General features: G+C 43.7%; 1 protein-coding gene across 1 annotated transcript in view; it reads right to left on the minus strand.

The window, feature by feature from the left end:
• Positions 1-832: 832 nt before the first annotated feature.
• LRGUK (leucine rich repeats and guanylate kinase domain containing) overlaps positions 833-27,940 on the minus strand; it is a 106,608-nt gene continuing 79,500 nt past the window's right edge. The window contains exons 13-21 of the mRNA XM_088468892.1: positions 18,537-18,633; positions 15,137-15,250; positions 14,647-14,848; positions 12,458-12,568; positions 10,993-11,135; positions 10,817-10,905; positions 5,198-5,332; positions 4,608-4,783; positions 833-1,307 (exon numbers count right to left, since the gene is read on the minus strand). Coding sequence (XP_088325018.1) covers positions 1,123-1,307; positions 4,608-4,783; positions 5,198-5,332; positions 10,817-10,905; positions 10,993-11,135; positions 12,458-12,568; positions 14,647-14,848; positions 15,137-15,250; positions 18,537-18,633 — 1,252 coding nt within the window. The 3' untranslated portion in view covers positions 833-1,122. The remainder of the gene's footprint in view (positions 1,308-4,607; positions 4,784-5,197; positions 5,333-10,816; positions 10,906-10,992; positions 11,136-12,457; positions 12,569-14,646; positions 14,849-15,136; positions 15,251-18,536; positions 18,634-27,940) is intronic.

Genomic DNA, 27,940 nt, shown 5'->3' on the forward strand with positions numbered 1-27,940 from the left:
CACTAGTCCCTGCAGCCTGGTGTTGGTTTCTAAAATATGGTGGAACCCTACACATTTTGTTCCCCGTATTTTTAGAAACCACCACTGGCTGGCAAGTCTGGGGCTGGTTTGGCTATTTAAACAGGCAGAACACTGTCTTCACAAATTTTAAGTCAAATTATATTTGTAATGAAAATGTACCAACTCTTTTTTTTTTTTTAATCAATTGACGTGATCCAGAAATTGGGCATGTCGGACCCATTTTCTAGGTGTGCTAAAGCCAATGTCTGCATCCTTGACTGCAGCTTCACTGGCTTCAGCAAGGTGAATTTTCTGCACATCCTGAATAACACAAGGGTTACTTAAATTTTTGATGTTCACGCAGTTGATCCGATGCTGAGTCTTTGGACGCAGCGGATCAGAGAAGCCGACGGTGGGCGTAATTGCCTCCTCTGGCTTTTGCATATTTTAGTGCAGCCACTACATACAAATATGCAGAGGTTGTTGCTATAATGTCCATCTGTGATTCAGGCCCTATACACAATATATAGATTTAGCCTAGTATATTGTAGAGCAAGTTTATACAGATAGGATAGAGTAGTAATTGCTTACTTAACCTCCTAAAAAGGGACTAGTATCTAAACACAAGCAATATTTATATGGGGAATGCAAAGTTTGTTTTCTTTCCAACGGGTTTAAAATGTCAACTCCTATAATACAGATTAACATATATATATATATATATATATATATATATATATATATAAATAGGAGTATTACATATATGTAAGAATCCAAGCCAGCCAAATGATCAGTTATAAACAAAACAGTATATTGTGAAAGTATTGTTGCATGTAATAAAATAGTTTAACTCTTATAACTTCAGTCAGCTAGTATTACACAATATGTAGATACTTCCAGAGCAGCAGTTCTAGGAAATAATTTTATTATTTTTTTTAATTGGATATAGTTGAGAAAATATTTGAATATATTCTAAATGTTACTATTCTCTCAATCTAAATCAAATGTACATATACACAGATTTGTTTCCTGAGCATATCTTTAAACCTGAAAGTTTTGAAATGTTTCATAAATCAGATCAGTACGATCAGTTTAGCTGAGCAATCTTAAGAATTTGTGGAGTTATGTTGAGAACTTCTTGCGTCCTAAAGGAATAGGTGGTAATATTGGTTTGGTGTTGGAGCCTGGACGTCGTGCCTCAGTAGAGATTCGTGATGAGGATGAAGATGTGGACTTAGGCCCTCTGACATCAGAGCGACTAGATGAAGGCAAACGTGGTGTCTCAGGAGTGTTTCCGACAGTTCCGCCTGTGAAATACCGTACATAGAGAAGGAAAGATAATCTCATAAGGGTGTGTGTCTGTCTATATATATATATATATATGTATATATATATATATATGTATATATATATATATATATATATATATATATATATAAATAAATATATACACACATCCCTCCTCCCATAGTATCTAGTTGCACTTAAATCAGGACATAATGTTCCTGGCATGGTGCCAAAGATCAGCCATCAGGGAAATGATGAGGGATCTCTTCACTCTTTGGACATTCTCTCATTTTTATATTTTCAATACTTTCATTTGGAGTTGTGCACCCACAGCTTATGCGAGCGGCCAAAAAGATGGTCGCGATGGTCAAGACCATCGCGACCATCAGGCTTGCGACGAGACCCTGCGGTAGGGTCTCGCTGCCGCAAGCCCAGGAGTGATTTTGGCTCTATCAGAGCCAAAATCACTCCCACTGACATCACTAGTGATGACAGTGGGGCCGGCCCCAGACGGTAGGCGTTCCCATGGGAACGCCTCCACCTGGGCAGCCACGCCCCCGGCACGCCCACCAAAGGGGGCGTGCTGTCACTCACCATCGACAGCACGCCCCCTTTGGTGTGAGACCCATAGCAACAGCTTGGCTGTCGCTATGCGGGTCTCGCGCATGCACACGACGGACCTCCCTCCGTCATGCGCATTAGGGTACAATCGACCCGCTTGCGAGCAGGTCTGAATTAGGCCCTGAGTTCCCTGCAGGGAGATGATATAAAAGGGGAAGAAATAATTGTGGTAAACTCCTGCCTCTATACCCAGCACCAGTGTCCTCAAAAAACTTATAATGTAAGTACAAAAACCCCACTTTGATTTTGAGATGTAAAAGACATATCATCACCACTGACTTAGGGACTTAGCAATGTTTTCTTCAAATACGAAGAAGCTTAATCTGCTGCTTTATACCAATTCCTTTGCAACAAAACAATACTAATCCTAAATACAGTACTTAGGGGCTGATTCTGCAGTCACGCATGTCCAATTCTGAATGCAGATTCCAGATTATTAGGAATTTGCGCGTGCACAGGACCCGTTCTGTGAATGTGTAGAACAGGTCCTACTTGATCGCACACAGCTCCTGCTATGCTGCATTTAAGGGGCTGTGCGAGAACGACCAGCGCTCCTAGAAATGGGGGCATCGGCCCCGTTTTCTGGGAGTGGCAAGGCCAGGGTCTGCAATCACAGAGCTGAGGCTTACTAAGTAATTTTTTGCCAGAAAGCAAAAGAAAGACATGAATGGCTTTTATGGGGTACACTTCAAAACAGTCTGAAACAAACAATTTAAAACATAACTTTTAATCAATCTACCCCTAAAAACTCTCAGATTCAAACGGTGAGGTATATTAATATATATAAAATCGTTTTAAATCAAAGATATACTAACTTTTAGAGAAAATATGAGAAATTCCCTTCAGTACTATATAAAACATCAGTTATACAGTGATTATGGGAGGCTTACTCAGCTGGCTGGTGGTCCGGCGCCATCCACAATCATGATGGTGATCCCAGCCTGCGACCTTGGTCACAGTGCTGGGATCGCAGATGCATCAGAGGGTGTCATACTCCTCCTGCTACATTTGCAAGGAGAATTGCACAGCTGCCTGTCTGTAGCTTTCCAATTCGGTCCGATGCTGAATTTCCCCTTAGTACACTATTAGTACATCTGTCCTGGGCCCCCTGCTCTTCTCCCTGTTCACCACTACACTAGGAGAACTCATCAGCTCCTACGGCCTCCAATACCACCTCTATGCCGATGACACGCAACTATACCTCTCCTCTCCTGAACTCTCCCCTTCTGTCCTCTCTCAGGTATCCAGCTGCCTCTCCACCATCTCTTCCTGGATGTCCGAGCGCTCTCTGAAGCTCAACATGGACAAAACCAAACTCATCAATTTTCCCCCTAATAGAGTCTCCACTCCAACCAATCTCGGCTATCACTGTTGACAACACCATCATCTCCCTTGTCTCCCAACTACGTTTCGTGGGTGTCACCCTTAACTCCACACTCTCCTTCACCCCCCACATTCAATCTCTGGCTCAATTCTGTCGATTCCAGCTATGCAACATTGCTTGCATCAGGCCTTTCCTCTCCAAGAATGCTACCAAACTGATTATTCATTCACTAATCATTTCTCGGCTCGACTACTGCAACCTTCTCCTCACTGGCCTCCTACATTGCCATCTTGCTCCCCTTTAATCTGTTCTCAATGCTGCAGCTAGACTTATCTTCCTCTCCCGCCGTTCCACTTCCGCTGCTCCCCTCTGCCAAAATCTGCACTGGCTCTCATTCCCCTACAGAATCCTCTTCAAACTCCTCACCTTTACATACAAGGCCCTCTCTAACTCTACTGCTCCCTACATCTCCAACCTCATCTCCTTACATACTCCCTCCCACTCACTCCGGTCTGCCAATGACTGTTACCTCTCCTCCACCCTGGTTACTTCATCTCATGCTCGTATCCAAGATTTTGCCCGTGTAGCCCCCCTCCACTGGAATGAGCTCCCCCGCTCGATCAGGCTCTTCCTGACCTTGCATAGCTTCAAACGTGCACTGAATACCCACCTGTTCACCAAAGCATACCCTTCCACTACATAACGGTGTCACCAGATCTCTGTCCCTCCTGCCATCTCTAACTTGCCTACTTCCTGCACTCAGGTCCCCCTTCTACACACTCATGCCTCATGTCATCTGTCTGTCTCCCCTCTCCCTTAGATTGTAAGCGCCTAGGAGCAGGGTCCTCCTTCCCACTGTCTCACAGCCTTCTTCTCTAGCACTTCTATGACAGCCTTCACCTTCCCAGCTGTATTGTGTATGGAGAATTGTGTTGCTAACTGTTACTTGTGTTCTGTTTATATTTTGGTTACTGTATTGTAATGTAATGCTCTGTGTACCCTGTACTGTATGTACAGCGCTGCGGACCACTTGTGGCGCCCTATAAATGAAATGCAATAATAATAATTAGCTACTGAGCACACTATTAACAAATTGAAATGCAAAATTCAGGAAAAAGTACTCAAGCACAGGACCTTTAGTGTTACAGTCATTCACTGTCATTGCCCGGTTGTTGGAAAAGATGCAAATAGTCTAACAGACATAAGGTGGCTGCAGTTTTGTTACTTGTGTAAACTTTTTTTCTTTATCCATGTACAGTACACAAGTAATAATACCAGTTACTTTGTTTTCATACAATATAGAGCCTGATACCATGAAATTAAAGCAAGGAAGACAATTTGGTAAGAACACAGTAAATATTTAAATACAACCAACCTAGCAAGATATCTTCTTCTTGCCCAATACCGGACAGATCCAGAGGCTCAATTTTGTCTTCTGGAGGTGAGTGAATGTTAATGACAGGAGTTGTCCCAGAGGAAGCTCTTCGGGCAGAGAAGGCACCAGCAGACGTGAGCAAGGACAATCCAGAGCTGGGCCTCGAGTCTCTAGAACTGTAACACCATTATGAGTATGATTCATCTAAAAGATGTATTCACCATTTAAACACTAAATTATCCTTATTTCCGCTCAGGCAGCACAAAATAAGCAAATAAATATTATAAATTATATATTTTATTGCTCAAGATAAGTTATGTACTGTACTTGCAAATCCAGATTTGATCAGAAAGATTGTTATCTGGTGAAATATTACTTACCAGGTCTCCATAACTTAAAGTAATACTTGGTGCTAGACTTGCTAGTTAGACCCTTATACTGTCCCTATCCATGAGCACAGTTCTACAGTATTATATTCAGGAATTCAGTGGTATAACTAAGAACATACAACTAATATATATTACAATATGAAGAACTGATTTTATTAGAAATGTAACCTGTATAGGTGAAATTAGTCCTACAATCTTTACCTGGTTTCAGGGCTGACTGCTGGGAGGCTACGATCTGCAGTAACATTACTCCCACTTGGCTGCATAGATGAGCATGATGTAGGGTCTAGAAGACGATGGTGGGTTCCTAGTGTTGCTGGAGCAGTTACAGGACCTCTGCAAATAACAATAGAACACACTAAATACTTTCTTCATGTAATGCAAATCTTATTTGAATTTATTTGGTGACGTGGGCAGTTAGGAGGCTTGATAATGTGATTCAGACTGTATTTCGTCCTTGTGGCACGCTGCCACATTTAATGGCATTGACCAGCAGTGGCAGGGCTGCACTGATTCACTGCATCACGTCCCCCACCTGAATCTATATTTCTGGGAGGGGACATTTAGAAGGTAGGTAGGTATGTATGACAAACTAGTGTTTATCAAACTCGATTCTCAGGACTCCTAACAGTTTGCGTTTCCTGAACCACATAGCTAGTGTACAGTTGTATTCATTACTAACTGCTACATTGCCAAAGATGACATATTATAAAGATCCACATGTGGTCTGGAAAACATGAACTTTTCGGGGTTCTGAGGACTGAGTTATGCTGGGTTCACACTGACAGATACATTGGGCAATCAATTGATCGACCAATATATCTGCTGCACGTCGGCCAGTGTGTACCAGCGATATGTCGGTGAACATCGTCGTTCACAGACACATCTGTCCATCGGCAGGTGTGTACGGGCGGTCGGTAGACCGCTCATACACACACAGTGGCAGCCGCGAGGGGGCCGTCCCCTGGGTCCCACCCCATCGGACGCCGTGACCCGTGGGCACAAGCAGATGCGCGAGACCCGGATAACGACGGGCTCTCCGTCGCTCCGGGTCTCGCACCAAAGGGGGCATGCTGTCGATGTTGATTGACAGCACGCCCCCTTTGGTGGGCGTGCTGGGGGCGTGGCTGCCAGACGGAGGCGTTCCAAGACCATCGCGACCATCGCCAGTGCGAGCTGAAGCCTGCGGTTGAGTTTCTCAACCGCAAGGCCAGGAGTGATTTTGGCTCTATCAGAGCCAAAATCACTCCCACTGACATCACTAGTGATGTCAGTGGGGCCGGCTTCTGACGGTAGGCGTTCCCTTGGGAACGCCTCCGTCTGGCAGGCACGCCCCCGGCACGCCCACCAAAGGGGGCGTGCTGTCAATCAACATCGACAGCACGCCCCCTTTGATCAGACACAACGAGCGAAGGAAAGTCCTTCGCTCATCGCGTCTCGCGCATGCGCACCATCGACCCACTTGCGAGCGGACAGCCGCTCGCGAGTGGGACTGAATCAGGCCCTTTATTTGCAATTAGACCCCTCCAGATGCACCTGACATCACACTAATGAACTTGAATAACTTTGCAGTTCCCACCATTGAAGTCTATGGGTGAAGCATTTATTGGCTGAGAGAGCCAGGAACTTGTCTCTCTCAGCCAATGAACAGTCAGCCAATGCATTTCTATGGGAAATCCCGCTACTGACCCATCACTCGGACAGTACTTTGTCCGTGGGCTCCGCGTTTTTGTTTTTTTTATTTTTCCAAGACCGTGGATGCCTACATGGAACCAAGAGGACCTGAACCAAGGGGCAGGTGAGTAAAGTCTTTATTTTACAGGTACGATCTGGGATTCTACTGGACAAGGGGACAGACCACACAAGGGACAAGGTAAGTATGTAGTGCGGGTGAGTGAGTGATTCAGTGAGTGTATGTGTAATAAAATGTTACAATATACAGTGTGTGTCCTGTCATTTTAGTTAATATTTCATTTACAAGAGGAATAGAGGCACCAGTAGGCCCTTAATGCCCCGCATGCTAGTACTGTTAGACAAGCGTGTCCCCTGGCTGCGGCATTTCACCTACGCTAGTAGTAGGGCCTGGTGCTGGTTCTAAAAATACGGGGGATCCCCATGCCATTTTTCCCCATATTTTTAGATCCAGCGCTGGATCAAAGAGCCCTGTGCTGGTTCATTAAATATGAGGGACCTCTATGTTTTTTGTCTCCTACATTTTTGAAACCCCACCTCATTGTATTTTGAACACTTTTTTTATATATATATACACACATACAGCCTGCACGTATCACACTGATGTGTGCAGGCTGCAGGTTCAAGTGTGTTTGGCTGCGCTCAGACACAGGGTACAACGAAAAACACGATGCAGCAAAACACGATTCTTGGTAAATATGAGTGTTTGAGTGACAAAGATCATGCCCCTGTGATGTTGAGCGTGTTTAAACCCGGGTAAAACACGATTCTTCGTAAATTTACCTCAAAGACTGTGGGCATCTTGTCTTGTAATTATTCACCAAAATTCTTAAAAAGCTCTTATTCACTCAATGTAAATAGCCCACAATACTACCTGCAAACCCACAACACTTAGCCTGTGTGAACACTCAATTACCATTTACAGTATATACATTCCTTTTCAGCTTGCCAGGTCCTGTCTCATTCAGCTTGCATCTTGGGTGCAAATGGAGGCAAGAAACTACTTCACGAGACTGCACTGATTACTTTGATATGTGACACTTGTACATCTATGTGCGACTGAGTATGACTCTGTATACATATATAAGTGCTATGCACTTAATGGTCTTTCACAGGTGCAAATTACCAGCAATAAGATTTGAATACTACATGATAATAGAAATCCAGAGAACTTTGCTGTATATATTTGCAAAGATATGTTTAAGCCATCCGGACCGCGTGAAGACGTCTCTGTACCGGTGTCCCTATCGCTACATGATAATAGCGCTCACTTTGCTTACTATAATTGCATACATTTATGCCACATAATAATAGCACATGCATTAATACATCTAAGTTGAGAACAACTCACCTGGAGGTACCCCAGAATCCTTGTGCTTCATATACAGACTCAGTCACACATAGATATACAAGTGTGTCATATCAAATTGATCAGTGCAGTCTCATGAAGTGGTTTGTCACATCTGTGAAAAAGATGCACGGCGCAAATTGAATCGCATGGGACCTGGCGGCTCATTAGTCTCACACCGCATGGAGTATTGGGACTAGGTGTATGAGGACACCCCTGTATATACTATACACCTATTGAACTGCAAGTGGAGATGTGGTTGAGCTGTTTATTACTCTGAGTTACCTGTAGTTGCCCAAAGTTGTGTATACTTGGCTCAGACGTGTGCTCAGTGTGGACAATTACAAATCGGAGTTACATGCAACTCTGTGTCAGGTGCATAATGTTACAGCGCTTATTTATGTGATGTAAGCCACAGTCTTTCTTGTCCAGCATATGAAGGACCCTACATGGTATCAGCACAACCAGCTGCCAGCGACTAAACCTTACCTCCATCACACATGGTTGGATATGCTGTGCAGCAAACATCCCAAACTGTAGAGATTACTTGGCAATTACGTTGTGGAAATAAATAAATGAAAACGTTAAATTGTTATAACTGTGAATTATTGGTTTCCTGCTTGATGCTAAAATATGTAATATTTACATCTTATAATGAAGAATAATAAGGATTGATATTTTCCATAAGAAAAGAGAAGGGCACCGTTTTATTTGTAGGTTCCAGCAGTGAAATGCGTAGGGTCAGCACTATTACATACAGCGGCCAGCCAGAAGGACCTGACTGCAATGGCTGCTATATACAATGTAAGGTACTCTTCCATTTCTAGCAGTGGCGTCACAAGGGGGGTGCGGTGGGTGCGGGCCGCACCGGGTGTCACCCTCCAAAGGGGTGACACCAAAATCCGACTCATCCCCACCCCCCGCTCAGCAGGTCCTGCACTGCAGGGAGACGCCAGGCTGGAGAGGCGCTCTCCCTGCAGCAGCTGCCTGCTGAGACAGTTTTTGCTTCTGCCGGCTGCCGCTGCGCCTGTCACACAGACAGCCAGCGGCAGCCTTCTATACAGTAAGTGCGGCTGAGCTCCTCATGCAGTCCCCTCCATGTGGGGCGGGCGTGCAAGCGCTAGAGGCAGGGGGCTGATTACTGATCAGCCTGGCTGAAGCCGCTGGGGTGGATGGATGGCAGCTGAGCTTCTGCTCCTCGCTGCTGTCTGATAGATCGTCACGCTGGGAACAAGCAGGGACAGTCTACAAAACATTTTTCCAGTGTTAAAGTGTATTCAGACACTGTTGATTACACTTGAATACTGACAAGTAGTTTGTACACGGTCCCTGCTTCTTCCCAGCGTGACCGTGACCCTCTGACCTCTCAGTCAGTGAGGATGAGAAGGAACTGGGAGACAGCAGCAGCCAGCACAGCGTATACAGTAGGTGTAATGGGATGTAAATAATTCAATGAGGGAGGAGGGGGGGCATTACCTGTCATTGTGGTGTGTGTTTGCTATGTTAGACCTGTGCCTGCAGGGGCTGTGTTGTCCCTGTCCTTTATTTCCTACTCCATACCCCTAACCATAACCCCTAACCCTCCCTCCCCAATGCCTAAACCTAACCTCCTCCTCCCTGCACCCTAACCCTCCCCTCCTAGTGCCTAACCCTCCCCTCCTTGTGCCTAACCCTAACCTCCCCCTCCCCGCACCCCCTAACACTCTCTCCTAGCGCCTAACCCTAACCCTCTCACCTCTAGTGCATAACCCTAACCCTCCCCTCCTAGTGTCTAACCCTAACCTCCCCCTCCCCACACCTTAATACTCTCCTCTAGTGCCTATCCCTAATCCTCTCCCCTAGTGCCTAACCCTAAACCTCTCGTCTAGTGCCTAACCCTTTCACCTCTAGTGCATAACCCTATCCCTCCCCACCTAGTGCCTAACCCTCCCCCCTGGTGCCTAAACCTAACCTCCCCTCCCTAAACCTAATGCCAGGTACACACTAGAAGATATGTAAATATCGGGCATATCGGCCAGTGTGTACCCGCTATGTCACTGACGAGGGTTGCTCCCACGTTTCGTCAGCGACATTGCCCATCAGACCTAGGGGGATGATATACTTATTCAATGGGGGAGGGTGTATTTGTTTTTAACTTGGGGAGGTAATACTGTCTATGCTGGGGATGGTGATTAATGTATGTGCGTGGGTATAATTATTGTGTTTCTGTGTGTATAAGGGGTGTATTCATATTATGTGTTATATGTGGGTCAATGATGGTCTCTGCATTATCTGGCATTCACTGTGACTCTTTACATTATCTGGCGGTTACTACGACGCTCTCTGTATTATCTGGCGGTCACTGCAATCTACGGGGCACCACTATTGGGGGCATTGTGTAAGTGTGATTGCTGGACTGGTATTTGGGGAGAGTTCGTGGAGCTGCATATCAATTTTTTTTTTTTGGAGGGGGGGTGTCACCATGAGTTATAGCACCGGGTGACACCAGCCCTAGTGACGCCTCTGATTTCTAGGCAACATATTTATTTTATTGCTGGATACATATAGTGCAGACAGACAGTTTCTTTGGTATATGCATGAATAGGGCTAGAAAGTATCCCATATGTCTCGTCACATAATGTAGATGGCATATTTGAAACAACTTTCATACAAAGCAATAAATGCAGTAGCAATTCCATATGTATTCTTATTGTACTATACTTAATGTTGTCTCTTTATATTGGTTTCTCCCTTGACACTTATTAAGGGTGTGATGCTTTGCATATGCTACTTTCTCTCACCTCTGAAACAGCTGGGTGTATGTTCCTGGGGTCTTCCCCGCTAAAGCTTCTCTGGCTGCCTGCTGACGCCTCTGTACTGATGCCTCCTCCTGGAAGGAACAGTCACAGTAATGGGCACAATGTAAATCATTATACTGTTCATATACTGACTGTAAATAGCTATGATAAGTGCTTACCGCAGGGTTTTTCTGTGCTGATACTTTTGCAGACACTGTTGCAGAATAGTTTCTGGCAGCAGAATCCTGAAATTCATTGGTGGTGGCATTCTGGGAGACATTACTTGCTCTATTTGAGGACCCAGTTAATGGCTTCCCAGAGTCTGAGTTGTACATAAAACAACAGACGGTATGTACAATTTACATTTAGATATCCAGAAGAGCAGTATTACATGCTGAATGTTATGTTATAGTGTTTGACTAGGGTCAGGTAACTATTTTGTTCAGACTTCATCCCCTGCCGGTCCTCATGTTCCTAGTTCTGAGGTGTGTGTGGATAAAACAACTTGTGTAAAATCACATCACCCATATGTTAGTAGCAATACATCGTATTTCAGGGGAGAAGTGTCGCGCTCTTGTGGGGGCTAGAGTCCTGTAGTCCTGTCCACTTTGTAATGATGTGAGGCTAAGACCTCATGTGATTGTGGTAGTGTCATACACGTTACCTGCCAACATCAGAGGTCTGGACAGTAGGACAAGTGCATGGCTGCTACACGCTCAGGTGTGTTTTTAATGAACAATCCAATCTTTATGCCGCATACTGTGTAAAACACCTTATGCACAGAGTGTGGCAGCACAACACCTCCATATGATGAGAGTCTCTGATAAATGGATCATTATGGCGCCAGCTCTATGTGGAATTCAGTTTATACACGTAACTTGTATTATATGCGACTTACTCATGGCAATATTTGTTTTTCAGTTCTTTGTCTGTCTATGGATTAGAACTGTCACTGTATGTTAACAAGATACAAGCCCTAATGATGTGGCATATGGGAGTCATCAGCCCCTGGCTGTACGGTCACAAACGTGTATGGAATGTACTCACCTTTGGGATTCCGATGGTCGGGATGCCGGTGCCGGTATACTGACAAGTGTCAGGATTCCGGCATTGGCATTCTGACCGCCGGAATCCCAGTGGTCAGGATTCTGACCGCATCTCTGTGTGCACCTGTAATGGTGCAACTGCAAACTACTGGCATAATCTCAGATTAAAGCAGTCATGTGGAACAGGATAAAACAAGCCTGCAGACCATTTACTCTAGTTTTATTCATGTAAGCACAAGACAAGTCTGACTACTATGATGACTAGAGTAGCATATCCTTTTGATGAGGGCTAAAGTTATGGTATTGTGTATAGTCTTTTAAGTCTGTGATTTTCATTCTGTGACTCTCCTCTCTTAACATATCAGAGAACTCAATAACTGGAAATTTTCACAAACTGCAGTATTGGAATCATTATACGCCATGATAAACCTTTATGGAAGTGATGTAAGAAGTGGATTTATTTAATAGTTCTATAGGGTGATAATTGCATTCTCATATTACTCTACTTGCACGCTGCTTTCTTTAGTCACTGCTATAAATGTCCCTTATTGTGGTCCGTACAAATGGTATCCTATAGGTTATTGTATAGCACACTTACCAGCTCCTGATTTAGCTCTGGTTATGTTCTCGTTAGACAGCACTGACTCAGTTAGGCCCAGGTACTCCTTAACAAGTGATCTTAAATGTTTATAGGCTTCATCTAAATCATCTGTGAGAAAATAATATAGTTATAATATAAATGTGGTTATTTTCATATAAAATCTTTGCTTTTATATTCAGATCTCTGTGTTTATTAAGAATATAGTTCTAATTATATAAAAGTAATAATATTAACTCAGAAAACTGCAAAAAATCTCCCACATTGACTACTGCAATTCATTCTTACAAAATATATTTATTAATAAACGAAGTGCATCAAGATACACATCTCTTCTAAAAATATCTCCCAACTTGACCCTTCCACACTGTACACAGATATTCTCCGTGCTGCAGCCATTTTGTGGAATGCCCTGACATGCACAATAAGACTTTCCTCTAGCCTCCAGACCCTCAAGTGTTACCTGAAAACACATTTCTTCAAACAGCTTATAAACTTCCCAAACTATCCTTTAGCATCCCTCGGCTAATATAACCAATTACTTTTACTCTACACAGTTCACCCAAACTTACATGTATTATTTTTCTATACTTACCACCTACTGACCCCAAATCACAAATCACTTTCTTCCCATTAATATTTGGCTGTACCAATATACCATATGGGCACTAAACGTCCTGTATCAAACTCCTATTTTTCTATACTGACTGTAAGCTTGCAAGGCAAGCCCTATTACCTCTTTGTCACTTTGTTAATCTCCAGAATAGTTTTATTAATGTGTTGACCCTTACTGTAAAGCACAGTGGAGTATGCTTTTACTATATAAATACATGTAATTCATATTAATAGTAAAGACATTCATGGGCAGACTCTGTGAGGAATGTTTGAATATTAGTCCCTATATGTTTTCCTTGTAACAAACAAGCAATAGTGGCTTACAGCTACTGATACTTCAAATAGCTCACAGACAAATTAAGTATTTAAGAATATATATGGAGTAAAAGCAAAGCTATAACATAACTTGTTGTGTTTAATGCTTGTATATTAGAGCTGGCAGTCACCAGGTCACCCTCCTCCCCTCCCTTCCCTTACACTTGCCCCAGCGGCCCCTTGTCTCTGTCCCCCCACAGATGGAGACATTAGCCGGGGGTTGAGCGGGCACGAGCCTATACCAAATCAGTCATGTTCCCACTGCGTATATCTGGCTTGAGACAGACTTTTTAGAAAAGAAAAAAAAAAAAAAATTATATATATATATATATATATCTAGTTACAAATGCATAGCCAGATGTATCATTGTTTGGTTTTGGAGCAGACTCTCACTTCAAGGATGCTGTAAAAAAAAATTAGGTCTCTGCCGGAATAGAGCCGGAAACTTACTACTTACATAACGTGTGATGTCAGTAGGGCCGCCCTCAAACACCAGGCGTTCCTTCGGGAACGCCTCCATTTGGCCAGCCACCCCCCCCCTCCCCGCCTACAAAACGGGGCAAGCTGCCGATCAACATCGACAGCCGCCCCGTTTTGTTGCGAGCCCCGGAGCGAGTGATTTCTCGCTCGCTCCAGGTCTCGCGTGTGCGCACTGCCCGGCCATCGACCCGCTTGCAAGCGCACATCACAGTTTAATACAGTACCCCAGCTTTTTCTGCGCGCTGTTGTGTGGTGTGAGGAAACAATCTGCGATACTGGGGGTCGCAAGGTGTCGGAACGCTGGCAACTCATGACATGACCATTACTGCCTGCTGAATACCACAAAGTCCATTTACAACACAGAAGAAAACACTGCCATTCTAGGGTTCCTATTTACTCTTACCCGTTCCCCGAGCTGTGGAGAACCATCATTGAAGTAGAGGAAAAAAGAATTCTGACCTTCTGCACCTAAGTTACAGCGTATCACCAGTAAGACATTGTGTGGTAACCCCCTTAGTGGAGAAGAATTTGGTGAAAACAACAACATAGTATTGCTGCACAGCAAACACAGAGCCGGCCAAGGATAGGAAAGCACCGGGTAGATCAGTGTAGGACTACCCTCCTAATGTCAGATTCAAAAAGAAATAAAACAAAAGTACCATTTCAGTTTAAAAAACAAAACAAAAAACTTTTCGCACCATAACTGCAATTAATTTCAATATCCATTATTTTGGTGCTATGGGAAAAGTCTACCATCATTTTACATAAATGCTCATTACCTGTGTTGATAACGGCATCAAAGAAGCCTGGGGCATCCTGATGTATCTTTATGTACATATCCACTCGGGTCACTGCTACATCTATCTCGGGTCTTGTGAACAAGCCCTTCCTCCTCAGCCACCCTTCATATTTCTCTTTGTCCATTGGCAGTAGCAAAATGTAACGTGGTTGAAAATAGGAATGTTTTAAGCTTCTTACACCCTAAAACAAAATCTTAAATATCACAGTGTCACCTTTATACCTACAAATGAGAAGCCTTTAAAAAACGCAGCTGTTGTGTTTACAAAATACATCTTAATAACATCCATAAGATCCTTAATAACTGGGTGACTGAAGTCATCTGATAAATATTTTGTTGTTCTGAGAGAAGTAAATGCTGGAGGCAATGCTCATGTAATAAGCTGTGCTGTAAGACCATGTTATAAATCTTGCCTAACATACATTTTTTTTTAATCAAAGACACTATAAGTGAGATGTAGCTGGATGTACCTCTATTTCCATGTGGGTGCAGCAGGCAAGACCTTCTCTTGCAACGGATTCCACAGCCTCCCTGCTCAGGCCATAGTAGTGAGCACTGTATTTCATAGTTAGGAGAAACTGTCCCTGAGACAAGATAGAGGTGTTAGTACACAGCAGTCACAGTCCAGCAGCTAATAGAACATTCACCTTAATCTCAAACCCGGGTGTGTCAAATTGGTGAAGAAAGGACTGGATGTATTCTGTCAATGTATGGAGGATGAGATACACATATTAGGCATTAAAAAGACTATTACTGAGCAAATTACAGATTTCAAGATCACGTTGTAAAATAGCAATAAATAACAATGGAATAGATTGGAGAAGTGGGGGTACCCAGATCTCACCCCTACTCTAAAATGCATGGAGGCACCCTCATTTTTAAGACGAGAGTCTTGTCTCTCAAATTACAATGCTGTTTGTTTCCGGAATTGTGTTTTTTACTTTAAGTTAAAATGAACTAGAGGGGTCCATAAAGTCCTGCTCTCCCCCATGAAGCTTTAAAGGGTGGCAGCTCTTTTATGCTGGCCATACATTAGTACGACCAACATATGATAAGATTCATCTTACGATTTCCCTTGAACTCCCCAGCAGCTCCCTGGTAGTCCCAAATGCACTTTGGACACACGATGTACATACGATCTCACGTTACGATCGATCGTGTGTCTGCTGAAAAACTGATCATCATTCTCCAAAATGTCACTGAAATGACGCCGGTCGGACGCACGATGCATCGAATGCACAAATACACGGCACAATCTGCATATGATAATGATAGATTTGATGGGCTGCACATCTGATCATACGATACGTTTTAAGAGCGACGGGAGCGCGCCTCGGACGTATCCTACCTAAAAAATACATGATTTTCACACGATTAATCGTACGATGCATCGAAAATCGGGCAATCAGCCCAAAATCGCACTAGTGTATGGCCAGCTTTAAAAACAAAATATCTCTTTCCAGAGTTTGCAAAATACAAAAGGGTACCCACGTTACAAAAACAGTCCCTGCTTAGCTATTACATATTGATCACTTGTTATCACCAGACAAACACATATTTAAGTAAATAAATGTATTAGGGGCACATATGTACTCCTAATGCCCATTCTATGCTATTACATCTAATATAAATCAGGACCATTCGACCAATAGCTATTTAAAAAGTTATTACAGTCCATCTTTTTCCCAACTTTAATTTAGTAAATAAATGAAAAATGTTCCTCCATTGCACCATCTACTGGAAACTATTGTTAATTCGAGGCTTGGGCTAGAAAAGTAATCAATGCCTCATTTAATGCAGTTATTTAGTTTCCTAAATGATACATTCCCCACCTTTAGCTTTGTCTCTGTGACCTTTACCATGCACTCATATATGAAAAGAAAAAAAATCCCACAAACATTTGAAGTAACATACTGAGCGCCAATACTGAGCACAAATATGCAAGCTCAGGGCCTGATTCATTAAGGATCGCTATTGCGATCGCAGCTCCATAATCGCACGCAGGTTTGCAGCAAAAATATGCTAATGATTGCTATCGTAATGCGGACGCACTGCCAGCATAGAGACGCCCACTGCCTCCCACTACCGCTATCTCCCATCCATAATACCTTACAAACCTCCATAAACATCGGTAACATTGGCCCCTCATGCAGAATTACAGCAGCCCTGACCTTACTTAGAAATTGCTAACCTCGTTGCACGCAGTGAGTACTCAAGCTGTGTATGCAATCACACTGTTAATTTATGCATGCCCACGCAATGGCGTTCAAACGGAGAGACACGCCTGCATTTCTCCGACCACTCACCCCCCAACCAGCACCACCACCAAACATTCACTGCCTGTCAATCACTCTGCGATGGCTCTGTTTGATCTGCTTGATTGCAGTACGATCGCAGTCGTGCCTTCACGGAAGCGCACTGCAATGCAAACGCAACAATAGGCCAACTGCGAGCGCTGTTGTAGTTGCGATCCTTAATGAATCAGGCCCTCATTCCATACATAAGGCATTAATATTATCGGAACTGCAGCAATTCCGAAAGTTAGGTTAATACCTTCTTTTCAATTGTTTGCATAAGTTCTTTTAAATGAAAATGTGTTATCATCTGTTATGACTCCACTTTCCAAAACCTACTGGCCATTCAAGTCTTGGGTTGTTAAGAAACTAAGGGGGTGATTCAGACCCGCTCGCGAGCGCAGGATGCTCGCAAGCGGGTCGATGTTGCCCCACTGCGCATGCGCACGACGGAGGGAGCTCCGTCGTCCGCCTGCGCGAGACCCGGATAACGACGGGCTCTCCGTCGCTCCGGGTCTCGCACCAAAGGGGGCGTGCTGTCGATGTTGATTGACAGCACGCCCCCTTTGGTGGGCGTGCCGGGGGCGTGGCTGCCAGACGGAGGCGTTCCATGGGAACGCCTACCGTCTGAAGCCGGCCCCACTGACATCACTAGTGATGTCAGTGGGAGTGATTTTAGCTCTGATAGAGCCAAAATCACTCCAGGGCTTGCGGCAGCGAGACCCTACCACAGGGTCTCCGTCGCAAGCCCGATGGTCGTGATGGTCTTGACCATCGCGACCATCATCATGGACGCTCGCATAAGCTGTGGGTGGTCACCCACAGCTATGCGAGCGTCCAGGAGGACGCTCCATTTTCATGGAGGAGGGCCCTGATTCAGAGCGAGCGCTCTGGTCAGAGCGTCCGGCTCTGAATCAGGCCCTAATTGTATTTTGCAGAATGGAAAGAATTCTGAACCCAGCAAGGTATGATTTGTTTGCGTACTGCATAGGAGAACTGCTGTAAATGAAATGCAATGAATGTTGATTTGTACCACAGTTTGGTAATTCCCGGTTACTGCACACACTCATGGGTGTAACTACCACAGGTGCAAGGTGTGCAGCTATTATAAGGACCCAGAGCTGAGGGCGGCCCATCTTCCTTGTCAAAGTTACATGTGTTATATACATTTTACACCATTGGGTGGTACATAGGGGCCCTTACAAACCTTTGCTATGGAGCCTTCAAATAACCAGTTACGCCCCTTCACACACTGTTTTTGAACTAAGATATGGTGGTAAATGAACTAATCTTTTCAAAGCTGTCGCGTCTTTGTTGTTTTTAAAGGGGCAATAATAATACATACAAACCCAGGTGGGTTTGTATTTTATATTATTGCCTCTTTAATACAGCGGCTGATACCTCTAAAGACATGGCTGCATTCAAAAGCATGGCTTAGTAAATTTACCCAGATATCAGAAATTCATTCTTTATACAGTGTGTGTTCGTGTCATATTTTAACATCAAGTATAGCAGTGACTATTCGATGGTAGCTCAGCATTTTGTATATAGATTTAAACAGCTGGTATTTCCTTACGGAGCAGGTCATATCCTCAAACGTCTTTGTTGTGACAAAATGGTAATCAAACCGCTTCTCTTCTCCAAAGTATGGATTTCTAGTGGTATGACAGGGCCTGGAATGTAACACAGGATATTGTTACTTAGACCAATAGTATGTCCATTAAAAGTAAAAACATTCACTAGGCATATAAATGAAATACAGAGAGGCCAGTATAGTAGTAACTTTAGTTAACATTAAATATTTTACTACAGTCCATAAAATATATGCAACAAATATATTAATAAATGTACTGCCACACTATGGGGCTGATTCAGAGTCACACATAATGGCGATATTCAGGGATTACAGTGATGCTTTGCTACTGCGCAAAAATCCCTCAACCTGGTCACCTGCTCATAGTCAGCATGGTCTAAAGATGCACAAGAAGGATGTCAGTGTCCAAAGATGCACAAAGTGGATGGGTTTTGCCTTTTAAATGATTGCCCCTTTAACACATCAGACAGACTCAGCAGAAGCGCGCGGATGCCTGCATTGTGTATTACCCATGTACTTCTCTCTCAGGGCCTGCTGTTGATATTCTCAATGTGGCGTGTGTATTTCACACCTGTAGATTGGGGGAATACTGTGATTTGTCAGAACATCAATGTTCAAGTAATAAACGTGTAATCTCTGATATATCATTTCGTTCAGTGCTATTATCTACAGGACAAACATGCAGCTTTGTGAAATATGTTATAAATCCAATAGCATTAAATATATGCATGAATGCCTTTTGGTGCTAAAGGTGAAAAGTACTTACTATGGCAAGCTTCCATTTTGTGAGAATGTAACCTACGAATTTACTAGGATCTAGTGATATCACAGAGACATGGATTATTCTATGTACGTGTCTGGTGCATATTAATCCCTATGGCCAGGGTCGGATTAAGGCCTGTGGGGGCCCCTGGGCAATAAACTGGTGGGAGCCCCATCAATTACATTATCAAATATAAAAAAGTTAGAAGTGATTTTCCAGTATTTCTAAAGTTAACGAAAAACAATTAAAATCACACAGACATCTTTCTGCACCCCAAAATAATCTTTAGTTAGGTGGAATCTTTAGTTAGGAGGAAATCTACATCATATATATTCATATATACAGTATATATATATATATACACAGGTTGAGTCTCCCATATCCAAATACGGAATATTCCGAAATACGGAATATTTTCAGCATGACTGAGATAATGAAACCTTTGATTTTTGATGGTTTAATGTACATAAACTTTGTCTAAGGCACAAATTATTAAAAAGATTGTATAAAATAACCTTCAGGCTGTGTGTATAAGGTGTATATGAAACATAAATGAATTTCATGTATGTACACAAACTTTTTTTGATGCACAAAATTATAAAAAATATTGTCTAAAATGACCTGCAGGCTGTATGTATAAGGTGTATATAACACATAAATGCATTCTGTGTGTATATTTGGGTCCCATTTCCAAGACATTTCATTATAATATGCAGTTATTCCAAAATACGGAATATTCCGATATCCAAAATACCCCTGGTCCCAAGCATTTTGGATATGGGAGACTCAACCTGTATATATATATATATATATATATATATATATCAGTATATATCATACTTGCCTACCCTCCCGATTTGGTCGGGAGCCTCCAGAAAATCGGGTGCCGCTCCCGACCTCCCAGAAAGGCAGGCATTCCTCCCGGCTGCCGCCCACCCCTCCTATCCCCCCGCACTTACCTTAGAAACCCCCGATTTTCCCAGCGGGGCGAGGTCCGTGACATTGCATCATTTTGACTCGGCCCCGTTTCACAATGCCTTTAATATCGGCATTGTGCAGCGGGGGCAAGACCAAAATGATGCAATTGTGTGACCCCACCCCTGCTCCGCCCACAAACACACATTGGCTGGCCCCACCTCCTCACGATGGCCACGCCCCCTTGTAATGCCAAACTTGCTGCTCCCTCCCGGAAGGGGCAACCAGAAAGTCGGCAAGCCTGATATATATATATATATAGATAGATATCTCTCTCTCTCTTTATATATATATATATATATATTAGGGGTGTGCACCGGACACTTTTCGTGTTTTGTGTTTTGGTTTTGGATCTGGATCTTTCTTCGTGTTTTGGATCTGGATTGGTTTTGCCAAAACCACCCTTCCGTGTTTTGGGTTCTGGGTTTTGTGTTTTGGATCTGGATTTTTTCTTAAAAAATAAAAAAAAAACGCTAAAATCACATAAATGGGCCTATTTTTGTTCCTACGCTATTAATAACCCCAATAACATTAATTTCCACTAATTTCCACTCTATTCTGAACACCTCACACCTCACAATATTGTTTTTAGGCCAAAAGGTTGTACCGAGGAAGCTGGATGACTATGCTAAGCGACACAAGGGGGCGGCACAAACACGTGGCCCATCTAGGAGTGGCACTGCAGTGGCAGACAGGAAGCCAATCAGCGTTATGGTGCCCATTTGCATGTAGCACGAACCCGGGAGATCCGTGCTACATGCATCTGTGTGATTGGCACAGAGCAATGACAGGTCCGTGAGACCCGTCTGTGCTGCTGTGGTAAAAAAAAAAAAAAAAAACCTGTGTAAAAAAAGAAAAAAATGGCGTGCACCCCCCCAAAAAAGAGCAACCAGCCCCGGGCATTAGTAACCCAGTGCTGGGTGTGCTTAAATACAGGGGACAAACGACGTAGGGGTCCCCTGTACTTAAGCACAACCAGCACCGGGCTAGTCAGAACCAGCGCTGGTTGCCAAAATACGGGGGACAAACGACGTAGGGGTCCCCTGTATTCTGCGCAACCAGCTCTGGGCTCTGATCCGGTCCTGGTTCTGGAAATATAGGGGACAAAAAATGAGTAGGGTTCCCCTGTATGTTCCAGAACCAGCACTGGACTTTTTCTAGCGGGGGGCTGATGCCACAGCCAGGGGAGCCCTTTCACCGGGCCCCCCAGCCGCAGCATCAACCCTGACCGCTAGTCAGCCCAGGCCGGGGATCCCTGGAGAGCTGGGGACCCCCCCAATAAAGGGGTCACCCTCTCCAGGGCACCCCAGGCCCAGGCTGATAGCCCGGGGCTATCCCCGCCACCCCTGGTGGCGGTGGGTGGCGGGTTGATTGTGTGGTGTGGTGTAAATAAAGAATATCAAACATTGTCTTTACAAGTAGAACTGCAAGTCCCAGCTAGCCTGCCCCGCATGCTGGTACTTGGAGAACCACAAGTACCAGCATGCAGGGCATTAAGGGCCCACTAGTACCTGTAGTTCACCTGTAAAAAAAATGTTTAAAAAAACACAGGACACACACACCGTGACAGTATAAGTTTATTAAACATACATACACACACACACATGTACACATACTCACCTATGTAACCTGTAGCATCGGTCCACTTGTCCGGTAAAGTATCCCTAGGGGACCTGTGAAAAAAAACATACTCACCATCTCCTATGCGAGGTTCTGTCCTCTTCGTTCCAAAGTAGGCATCCCCGGACTTGGCAAAAAAAAAAAAACGAAAACGCGATCCACGAACCGAATGAGAGCTTAGCGGCGGGGTATCACCATGGAAACCCCGCTGCTAAGCGTTCATTGGCTGAGAGAGGTCATCTCCCGTCTCTCAGCCAATGAACGGCTCCCTCCATTGTAGTCAATGGTGGGAACCGCAGGGTAAACTTTAATAACCTTGCGGCTCCCAGCATTGACTACAATGGAGGGAGCCGTTCATTGGCTGAGAGAGACGGGAGATGGCCTCTCTCAGCCAATGAACGCATAGCAGCGGGGTTTCCATGGTGATACCCCGCCGCTAAGCTCTCATTCGGGAAGTACCGTTCTATAGAACGGTACTAAGTTCGTGGATCGCGTTTTCGTTTTTTTTTTTTTGCCAACTCCGGGGATGCCTACTTTGGAACGAAGAGGACAGAACCTCGCATAGGAGATGGTGAGTATGTTTTTTTTCACAGGTCCCCTATGGATACTTTACCGGACAAGTGGACCGATGCTACAGGGTTACATAGGTGAGTATGTGTACATGTGTGTGTGTGTGTGTGTATGTATGTTTAATAAACTTATACTGTCACGGTGTGTGTGTCCTGTGTTTTTTTTAAACATTTTTTTACAGGTGAACTACAGGTACTAGTGGGCCCTTAATGCCCTGCATGCTGGTACTTGTGGTTCTCCAAGTACCAGCATGCGGGGCAGGCTTGCTGGGACTTGCAGTTCTACTTGTAAAGACAATGTTTGATATTCTTTATTTACACCACACCACACAATCAACCCGCCACCCACCGCCACCAGGGGTGGCGGGGATAGCCCCGGGCTATCAGCATGGGCCTGGGGAGCCCTGGAGAGGGTGACCCCTTTATTGGGGGGGTCCCCAGCTCTCCAGGGATCCCCGGCCTGGGCTGACTAGCGGTCAGGGCTGATGCTGCGGCTGGGGGGCCCGGTGAAAGGGCTCCCCTGGCTGTGGCATCAGCCCCCCGCTAGAAAAAGTCCAGTGCTGGTTCTGGAACATACAGGGGAACCCTACTCATTTTTTTCCCCTGTATTTCCAGAACCAGGACCGGATCAGAGCCCAGAGCTGGTTGCGCAGAATACGGGGGACCCCTACGTCGTTTGTCCCCCGTATTTTGGCAACCAGCTCTGGTTCTGACTAGCCCGGTGCTGGTTGTGTTTAAGTACAGGGGACCCCTATGTCGTTTGTCCCCTGTATTTAAGCACACCCAGCACTGGGTCACTAATGCCCGGGGCTGGTTGCTCTTTTTTGGGGGGGGGGCACGCCATTTTTTTCTCTTTTTACACAGGTTTTTTTTTTTTTTTTTTACCACAGCAGCACAGACGGGTCTCACGGACCCGTTAGTGCTCTGTGTCAATGACACAGATGCAAGTAGCACGGATCTCCTGGTCCGTGCGTGCATCTGTGTCATTGAAATACACAGCAGCACAGACGGGTCTCACTGACCCATCTGTGCTCTGTGTCACTGTCAATCACACAGATGCATGTAGCACGGATCTCACGAGTCCGTGCTACATGCAAATGAGCACCATAATGCTGATTGGCTGAGAGCCGTGACAGACGGCTCTGTCAGCCAATCAGCACTTTGCCCATTAAAGGCAAAGGCATTTTTTTTAAAATGGCCGCTCGAGGCAAAACCTCGAGATCCGACAGCAGATCTCGAGGTTTTGCCTCGGGAGAGGGATCCGGGGCAGACAGGGAGATCCGAGCTTGGGCTCGGATCGCCCCGGATCCCCGAAGTTCGGGTGGGTTCGGTTCTCAGGGAACCGAACCCGCTCATCCCTAATATATATATATATATATATATATACATACATACACATATACACATAGATACATATATCTATATATATATATATATATATACATACATACAGACATATATAATATAATGCAGGGGATCGGCACTCACGTATCCAGATAATGATGTAAAACAACTTCGGGGTGCACAAATTCCTGAAGAGAGCCTGGCACAGGGGCAGATGCTGAATGCAAGGGAAATATAGGCAGCACTCCACAAGAAAGAACACGAACAACAGCTACATAGCAACGTTTCAGATGTCGGGTGAGGGGTCGCAATAACGCCAGGTAGGCGATGTATCAATAAAAAAAAACTTGATAGAGGTTATATTGAATAACAAGCAAATGTGAAGAGATGATCAATATACATTTAACCTTAGAAATATTGGCAAAACAGTGTTTTACTGCTTCATAAAAAACAGGTGGATTAGCAGAACGTTTGAATGTCATTGCTCTGGTCACCAGGTACAAGGCATACCTAAAATACGTCTTCACAATCATCCACTAAACACAATGAAGATAAACTTAGAAGGAAAGGCAGCTAATCTTAAAAGCATTCTACTGTTTCTATTCCAAAGGAGCCTTGAAACAAACGATTTATATAATAGTATATTAAAGCTAAAATAGCGATGTTTAAGCCTATTATTATAGAGGTGGGGGGGGGGCTATAGATATGCTGACATTTGTAAACAGATCAAAATGTTGATAGGACCCTGCAATTGTGCATCCCTATCGCCATGCCCCATCCCTCCCACCTTGGCTGAACCCTCCTTGGGCCTCTCGAGTACAGAGGGGTTGAGTTTGTAAGTATGCCCTAAAGTGGAAATAGCAGTTTGATTACATTGCAAGTTTTCATGCTCTTTAGTAGGCGGTTTGTAAACCGTGCAATTTACCAAAAGCAAAACTGCATATCAATGTGCATGAATGAGACGTCTCAACACTTATTTGAGGTCTGGAGACTTTCTTGGGAAACAAATAGCACCAATAATAATAAGCAGAGGTTTGCTAAATCACCACTTATTTATTTATTTATTAACAGTTTCTTATATAGCGCAGCATATTCCGTTGCGCTTTACAATTGGAAACATAAATAGTAACTGGGTAGTAACACACAGATATATAGGTAGGAAGGCCCTGCTGTAAGCTAACAATTTATAGTAAATAGTAATAGTAAATAGGTCATGGCTCTGGTGGAGAAAGAAGGAATAAGAAAATAAAAAAAATTAAAAAATTATATATATATATATATATAAATATATATATATATATATATATATATATATATATATTAGGGATGTGCAGGCTCGGATAGGTTCGAGTTTGCACGTTGAGTTCGGATTTTTCCCTCCAAAAAAACGGAACTCAGAAAGAGGCTAAACGTCATCTTACATGGACGAACATCATCATTCCTGGACTTTTGTCCAGGAATGATGATGTTCGTCCATGTAAGATGACGTTCAGCCTCTTTCTGAGTTCCGTTTTTTTGGAGGGAAAAATCCGAACTCAACGTGCAAACTCGAACCTATCCGAGCCTGCACATCCCTAATATATATATATATATATATATATATATATATATATATGGTGCACCATTGCCAGTGGAAGATTTCTCCTGGGCACACAATTGATGTGGATTTAAAGCTACATTTGGAGTTTTAGTCTTTACATGAATTTGCGGAGCAATTCTCTCATTCTGATACACTGTATTATTGCCCACGTTTTGGGACATTGTTCTCTGCACGAATCTGTGGAGTAATTTGTCCAACTTTGATTGTGCCCCTGAAGAAGTCCCATGCTGGGGACGAAACGCGTAGGGTCTATTTTGGTGCCAAAATCCATCCGCCACCAGTGAGGTTTTCAACCATAGAGCTCACACCCTTTGGGGTGATGGTGTGAAGTTACATGTTCCCCACATAGGCATTGGGTATTGGTCACCATGTTATTGGATGTAAGCAAATTTCATTTTTTGAAAAACTATTTTAATAAAAACTAAACAAATTGGTATTTTACTAACAAGAGGCCTTTTGGCCATGTTTCGGGTGAATTTTTGGTGAGAGGGTCTAATTCCAGGAATTTTCATTCAACCCATTGATGGGCTAGCCCTAGAACTGATACAAGAAGAATCCAGCCTTTATTGGTCCCAGGAACCAAAATTAATTAAAGACATTTCCACCAGAAGAATTAACTAATCGTGTGGTTAAGAAACCGTGTCTACATTTATATATTTGCACCTTTCTAGCGCCCTCAGAACTTTTTTTATTGTATGTTGTTTTTGGGGGCCGACTAACAGGGATTGCGATTTGAGGTGCTGCTTATTTTTCAGTGCAAGATAAAGGTATTGTTCTAGCCCAATGCTGAGAAGCACTGGGTCTCTCCTAGTACTCCTAGCTGTTGTGTACTAGGGGAATCCTGTTAAAATGTAGGGGTCGATCCTATTAGCTGCAAAGATCCCACCGGTGCGAGTTTACGGCAGCCTGGATTCGCGCAATTTTGTTTGCAGCGAGCAAAGTTCGGTGAATTCGTGCTCAGAGCGGGCTGCGTTTTAACGCTGTTGCAATGGCAACTCGCACTCTTCGCGGCACTGCGGTACATTACCATAGTCGCTATTTATTTGCAGTGTGATTGACAGTTAGGGAGCGTTTGGGGAAGGTAACGGGAAGTATGGCATAAAACGCAGACGTTTTGGGATCGTTTCATGGGGTGTCGCATCCTGCGATCCCGTATGCAAGAAATGTGGCTTCAGTGACTCAGTTCCTGCGGCCATTCTGTGATACCATAGGTTTGCTCAGGACTGCGACAATATTAATGATCTGCGACCGATGCTGCATCTTTGTATGCAGATGCTGCAACATATTACGCAGATGGTTGGATTTGCAAAGCCACATGAGGACGTCTCATTCATCGCCCGGCAGCTGCGACATTTACATATTTTCACATAGCAGCTGCGTACACATACTGTACACTGCAGCAGTGGTGGGCATTATGGTACAAATCTGAATCAGGCCCTATGTACCATTAGTGACTCTTATGGGATACTTCCCATTCTATGAGCATTACATTCTCTATGTGATTAATGGGAACATTGTGTATGAGAATTGTGCAGTGTTTATGCACCACTTATGCTGTCTCTTTATAATATGCACTGTCTGCAGTCATGACTGTATGCTATACCATTCAATTAGTTATTTCTCAAATAATTCACACTCACACATTTTCTTTCATTCTCAGTAATAAAATTAGGGATGTGCGCCGACCCCTGTGTTTTGGTTTTGGATCTGGATCTCCCCTGGTTTGGGATCTGGATTGGTTTTGCCAAAACCTCACCTCCGTGTTTTGTTTTTGGGTTTTGGTTTTGGATCTGGATTTTTTCTTAAAAAACAGCTAAAATCACATAAATGGGTCTTTTATTGTTCCTACAGTATTAATAACCTCAATAACAGTTATTTCCACTAATTTCCAGTCAATTTTGACCACCTCATAGCTCACAATATTGATTTTTTCATCTAGTTAAAGGGCCAAAAAGATGCATCCAGCTTTCTGGCTCAAAACTGATTGATATAATTATTAATAGAGTTGAGGACTGATGGTTGGGATACCCTGGATGATTGAAGAATTGATAGTTGATACAGCCCCTGGCTGTAAAATTGATAATAAATTAATTAAAAAACAATTCATTGATGCAGCCCCTGGCTGTAAAATTGATAAATAAATTAAAAAACAATTCATTGGTGCAGCCCCGGGCTGAATAATTAATAATAGAAAGAAATTAATTGCTGCAGCCCCTGGCTGTAAAATTGATAATAAATGAATTTAAAAACAAATCATTGGTTCCTAAATCAACCACAACATTAATTTAAAATGTCAGGCAGCAATGCCCCAACCAGCACATAATGGAAAGGAAAAAGGTGCAAGACGGAATAGTCCTTGGGCCCTCCCTCCCAGCCTTATGTTGTATACAAAACAGGACATTCACAGTTTAACAAACCAATCATTTCAGCGACAAGGACTGCCAATTGTGGCTGAAATGATTGGTTTGTTTGGACCCCCATAAAACAAGCTGCCAATGTGCATTGGACATGGAAA

This window comes from Taudactylus pleione, unplaced genomic scaffold, assembly GCF_031769625.1.
Source record: "Taudactylus pleione unplaced genomic scaffold, aTauple2 ptg000086l, whole genome shotgun sequence".
Lineage (NCBI taxonomy): Eukaryota > Metazoa > Chordata > Amphibia > Anura > Myobatrachidae > Taudactylus > Taudactylus pleione.